Here is a 6426-nt window from a genome sequence, read left to right as displayed (position 1 = left end):
AAAACTTACCTTTTAAACTTCACAGCAGCTCCAGCTTCCTCCACCCGTTTCAAAGCCTCTTCCTGGGTCTAAAATGAGGCATCCGGCTTCCTCCAATCACAGCGTTGAATCAGACACTGATTCCCCCGGGGGGGGGAAGCTGTGATTGGAGGATGACCTATCAATCATTTCTGACATCAGAATTGGCTTGTGAGACCGGAGGAAGCTGGAGCTGCTGTGAAGTTTAAAAGGTAAGTATTTTTTCACAACAGGAGTGAAATGTAAATTTTGATGAATTAAAGTGCCCCTGTTTTTAATCAAAGTTTTAAAAACCGGGCACTTTTAGCATCAAAATTTACATTCACTTTAATGCTATGTAGACACAAAGCTTTACATATAAAGAAGCAATATGTGAACTGATGTACATGTAGTAGACATATACAACCTAAGAAGAATTGTATAAAAGAACATATTTTCCTGTAAACACATATAAACAAAAATCCAATGAGGAATTGTGTTTTGTAATTTTCCCTATGGGCTTTGCACCCAGACCTGTCTGGGGTTAAAGGGACAGTCGAGTCCAAAAAAAACTTTCATGTTTCAAATAGGGCATGTAATTGTAAACAACTTTCCAATTTACTTTTATCACCAATTTTGCTTTGTTCTCTTGGTATTCTTAGTTGAAAGCTAAACATAGGAAGGCTCATATGATAATTTCTATGTCCTTTAAGGCTGCCTCTTATCACATGCTTTTTTATTTGCTTTTCATAACAGGGGAGAGCTAGTTCATGTCAGCCATATAGATAACATTGTGATCACGCCCGTGGCTTGTGGCAGACAATGCACTAATTGGCTAAAATGAAAGTCAATAGATAATAAATAAAATGTCATGTGATCAGGGGGCTGTCAGAAGATGCTTAGATACAAGGTAATCACAGAGGTAAAAAGTGTATTAATATAACTGTGTTGGTTATGCAAAACTGGGGAATGGGTAATAAAGGGATTATCTATCTTTTTTTTAAACCACAAAAAAAAAAAAAACTTGTGTTGACTGTCCTTTAAACAGTTTGAGAGTGCAGTGTATATGTGTGTGTGTATATATATATATTACTTTGCTTATAATTGTGGATACATTTTTTTTTTTTTTTTTTTTAAAGGAACATGACGTCCAAAATGTTTGTTTCATAATTCAGGTAGAGCATACATTTAAAAAAACAAGTTTAAATGTTCTATTTCTAAATCTACTGATTTAAATGGAATTGGAAGCCAGCATAGAAGCTCTGAGTATGAACAATGTGTATGGTGTGTCTGGGTTGAAATAATTAAAGGGACACAAAACCCAACGTTTTTCATTCATTCAATTTTACAGCAGGATTATTAGATCAGAAGGGTACAGATGTCTATATGGCAGCAGTTTTGCAAGAATGCTATCAATTTGCAAGAGCAGTAGATGGCAGCACTATTTCCTGCCATGTAGTGCTCCAGTAAGTGTCACCTACCTAGGTATCTTCAACAAGGAATACTCTGGGTACAAAGCAGATTTGTTAATAGAAGTAAACTGGAATTAATTTTTTTTTTTATTGTATGCTGTGTCTGAATATCAAAATAATTTTTTCGGGGGTTACATATCCCTTTAAGCTAATAAATTGTATTTTAAATGAATACTGTTATTTTGTCCTCGGTCTTTATAACAGGTTATTCTGTCTTCCGCAGGATAGTGATGAGTTCTATAGTACTGCGCAGAATTTGAATGGCAACAAATGAGAGCACTCCTATTCGTGCAGGGGCTTCTTCGGTACCTTATGGACATGTAATTGGAAGCGACAAATGGAGAGGGACGGAACTTGCTCAGTTATTACAAGGTCAGAAAACCTTCTCCAATGATTACTAGAATTTTCATTTAACCCATTAGGAGTTTTCCTCACAAAATGCTTTTAGCAAGTCTTTAGCTTTGTTTACAACTTGAAAACAACGGGTAATACGTTTTCTGATGGTTTGACATGGCACTAAATTTGACCACAGAATTAATCATTTTTTCTCCAACATTGGTGTGTCCGGTCCACGGCGTCATCCATTACTTGTGGGAATATTCTCTTCCCTAACAGGAAATGGCAAAGAGCACAGCAAAAGCTGTCCATATAGCCCCTCCTTGGCTCCGCCCCCCCCCAGTCATTCTCTTTGCCGCTCTGAACAAGTAGCATCTCCACGGAGATGGTGAAGAGTATGTGGTGTTTAGTTGTAGTTTTTTATTCTTCTATCAAAAGTTTGTTATTTTTAAATGGTACTGGTATGTACTATTTACTCTGAAACAGAAAGAGATGAAGAGTTCTGTTTAAAAGAGGAGTATGATTTTAGCAGCAGTAACTAAAATCAATTGCTGTTCCCACGCAGGACTGTTGAGCCTAGAGAACTTCAGTTGGGGGGAACAGTTTGCAGACTTTTCTGTTCAAGGTATGACTAGCCATTTTTCTAACAAGACTGTGTAATGCTGAAAGGCTGTCATTTTCCCTCATGGGGATCGGTAAGCCATTTTCTTAGACTCAGATAGAATAAAGGGCTTATTATGGGCTAATAACTGGTGGACACTTTTAAGGGCTAAATCGATTGTTTATTTAAGTTATTATTAAGGTTTTGAAGTGGATTTCAAACTTTTTAATATTTGGGGAACGTTTTTATCGCCAGGCACTAGTTAAGACACCTTCCCAGTCAGGAAGAGCCTTTCTCTGTAGTAGGCAGAGCCTCATTTTCGCGCCATTATTGCACCGTTTCTTTTGAGTGCAGTGCATGCAGCTGCATGTGAGAGGGTCTGGTATCCACAGAAAACGTTTCTAGAAGGCTGGAATTGGTATTGTATAACCCCCTGGGATAAGTGAAGTCGCAGCAAAGGCTGTGGCTGGGACTGTAGTGGGGTTAAATTGCAAAACGGCTCCGGTTTCCGCATTTTAAGGGTTAACAGCTTCAAAATTGGGGTGCAATACTTTGAATGCATTAAGACACTGTGGTGAAATTTTGGTAAAGTTTGGATAATTCCTTCATAGTTTTTCACATATTCAGTAATAAAGTGTGCCCTGTTTAACATTTAAAGAGACAGTAACGGTTTTGTTTAAAAACGGTTTTTGTGCTTTATTAACCAGTTTAAGCCTGTTTAACATATCTGTACCTTCAGATAAGTCATGTTCTGTATGTATGGAGGCCAAGGTGGTTGCTCCTTCAAATGTATGTGATAATTGTGCCATAGCGTCCAAACAAAGTAAGGACAGTACTGTCACATTTAGTAAGGTTGCCCAGGATGATTCTTCAGATGAAGGAAGTAGGGATAGTTCTGCATCCTCTCCTTCTGTGTCTATACCAGTTATGCCCGTGCAGGCGACCCCTAGTACTTCTAGCGCGCCAATGCTTGATACTATGCAACAATTGACGGCAGTAATGGATAACTCCATAGCTAATATTTTATCCAAAATGCCAGCATTTCAGAGAAAGCGCGATTTCTCTGTTTTAAACACTGTAGAGCAGGAGGGCGCTGATGATAATTTATCTGTCATACCCTCACACCAGTCTGAAGTGGCAGTGAGGGAGGGTTTGTCAGATGGAGAAATTTCTGATACAGGAAGAATTTCTCAGCAGGCAGAACCTGATGTTGTGACATTTAAATTTAAATTAGAGCATCTCCGCGCATTACTTAAGGAGGTGCTATCTACTCTGGATGATTGTGACAATCTGGTCATCCCAGAAAAATTGTGCAAGATGGACAAGTTCCTAGAGGTCCCGGTGCACCCTGATGCCTTTCCGATACCTAAAAGGGTGGCGGACATTGTGAATAAGGAGTGGGAGAAGCCAGGCATACCTTTTGTCCCTCCTCCTATATTTAAGAAATTGTTCCCCATGGTTGACCCCAGGAAGGACACATGGCAGTCCCTACGGTCGAGGGGGCGGTTTCTACAATAGCCAAATGCACGACCATTCCCATTGAGGACAATTGTGCTTTCAAAGATCCTATGGATAAAAAATTGGAGGGCTTGCTTAAAAAGATTTTTGTACAGCAAGGATACCTCCTTCAACCTATTTTGTGCATTATTCCTGTCACTACAGCGGCGTGGTTCTGGTTCGAGGAACTGGAAAAGTCGCTCAGTAGGGAGACTCCATATGAGGAGGTCATGGACAGAATTCACGCACTTAAGTTAGCTAATTCCTTTATTTTAGACGCCGCTTTGCAGTTAGCGAGGTTAGCGGCGGAAAATTCAGGGTTTGCAATTGTGGCGCGTAGAGCGCTCTGGCTAAAGTCTTGGTCGGCGGATGTATCTTCCAAGACAAAATTGCTTAATATTCCTTTCAAAGGTAAGACCCTTTTTTGGGCCAGAATTGAAGGAAATTATTTCAGATATCACTGGGGGAAAGGGCCATGCCCTCCCACAAGATAGGCCTTTCAAGGCTAAGAATAAGTCCAATTTTCGTTCCTTTCACAACTTCAGGAACGGACCAGCTTCTAACTCTGCAGCCTCTAGACAAGAGGGTAACGCTTCCCAGACTAAACCAGCTTGGAAACCAATGCAAGGCTGGAACAAGGGTAAACAAGCCAAGAAGCCTGCTGCTGCTACCAAAACAGCATGAAGGGGTAGCCCCCGATCCGGGACCGGATCTAGTAGGGGGCAGACTCTCAATGTTTGCTCAGGGTTGGGCAAGAGATGTTCAGGATCCCTGGGCACTAGAAATAGTCTCTCAGGGTTATCTTCTAGAATTCAAGGAACTACCCCCAAGGGGAAGGTTCCACATTTCTCACTTATCTTCAAACCAAATAAAGAGACAGGCATTCTTGCATTGTGTAGAAGACCTGTTAAAGATGAGAGTGATACACCCAGTTCCAACTGTGGAACAAGGTCAGGGGTTTTACTCAAATCTGTTTGTAGTTCCCAAAAAAGAGCGAACCTTCAGACCAATTCTGGATTTAAAAATTCTAAACAAATTTCTCAGAGTTCCATCGTTCAAAATGGAAACCATTCGAACAATTTTACCTGCAATCCAGGAGGGTCAATATATGACTACCTTGGATTTAAAGGATGTGTATCTACATATTCCTATCCACAAAGATCATCATCATCAGTTCCTAAGGTTCGCCTTTCTGGACAAACATTATCAGTTCGTGGCTCTTCCATTCGGACTAGCCACTGCTCCCAGAATTTTCACAAAAGTGCTCGGGTCTCTTCTAGCGGTTCTAAGACCAAGGGGCATTGCAGTGGCACCTTACCTGGACGACATTCTAATTAAAGCGTCGTCTCTTTCCAAGGCAAAGGCTCATACAGACATCGTTCTAGCCTTTCTCAGATCTCACGGGTGGAAGGTGAACGTAGAAAAGAGTTCCCTGTATCCGTCGACAAGAGTTCCCTTTTTGGGAACAATAATAGATTCTTTAGAAATGAAGATCTTCTTGACAGAAGTCAGAAAGTCAAAGCTTCGAAACGCTTGTCAAGTTCTTCTCTCTATTCTACAGCCTTCCATAGCTCAGTGCATGGAAGTAGTAGGGTTGATGGTGGCAGCAATGGATATAGTTCCTTTTGCTCGAATTCATCTAAGACCATTACAACTGTGCATGCTCAAGCAGTGGAATGGGGATTATACAGACTTGTCCCCAAAGATTCAAGTAGACCAGATAACCAGAGACTCACTCCGTTGGTGGTTGTCCCAGGATCACCTGTCTCAGGGAATGAGTTTCCGCAGACCAAAGTGGGTCATTGTCACGTCCGACGCCAGTCTATTAGGCTGGGGCGCGGTCTGGGACTCCCTGAAAGCTCAGGGTCTATGGTCTCGGGAAGAGTCTCTTCTCCCGATAAACATACTGGAACTGAGAGCGATATTCAATGCTCTCCAGGCTTGGCCTCAACTAGCGAAGGCCGGATTCATAAGATTCCAGTCGGACAACATGACGACTGTAGCTTACATCAATCATCAGGGGGGAACAAAGAGTTCCTTGGCGATGAGAGAGGTATCCAAAATCATCAAATGGGCGGAGGATCACTCCTGCCACCTATCTGCAATCCACATCCCAGGAGTAGACAACTGGGAGGCGGATTACCTGAGTCGTCAGACTTTCCATCCGGGGGAGTGGGAACTCCACCCGGAGGAGTTTGCCCAGTTGACTCAATTATGGGGCATTCCAGACATGGATCTGATGGCGTCCCGTCAGAACTTCAAGGTTCCTTGCTACGGGTCCAGATCCAGGGATCCCAAGGCGACTCTAGTGGATGCATTAGTGGCGCCTTGGTCGTTCAAAATAGCTTATGCGTTTCCACCGTTCCCTCTCCTCCCCAGGCTTGTAGCCAGGATCAAACAGGAGAAGGCCTCAGTGATTCTGATAGCTCCTGCGTGGCCACGCAGAACTTGGTATGCAGACCTGGTGAATATGTCATCGGCTCCACCATGGAAGCTACCTTTGAGACAGGATCTTCTAATACA

General features: G+C 42.1%; 1 protein-coding gene across 4 annotated transcripts in view; it reads left to right on the top strand.

Moving 5' to 3' along the window:
* The window catches only part of FAAP24 (FA core complex associated protein 24), a 61387-nt gene that overhangs the window by 37538 nt on the left and 17423 nt on the right, over positions 1 to 6426 (top strand). For all 4 annotated transcript variants that reach the window (XM_053701578.1, XM_053701597.1, XM_053701570.1 and 1 more), the window contains exon 2: positions 1693 to 1841. In XM_053701578.1, coding sequence (XP_053557553.1) covers positions 1730 to 1841 — 112 coding nt within the window. In that variant the 5' untranslated portion in view covers positions 1693 to 1729. The remainder of the gene's footprint in view (positions 1 to 1692; positions 1842 to 6426) is intronic.

This window comes from Bombina bombina, chromosome 1 (assembly GCF_027579735.1).
Source record: "Bombina bombina isolate aBomBom1 chromosome 1, aBomBom1.pri, whole genome shotgun sequence".
In the NCBI taxonomy this organism is placed as follows: domain Eukaryota; kingdom Metazoa; phylum Chordata; class Amphibia; order Anura; family Bombinatoridae; genus Bombina; species Bombina bombina.
Note: the sequence above shows the minus strand (reverse complement) of the source record. Positions and strands in the feature narration are given on the sequence as shown.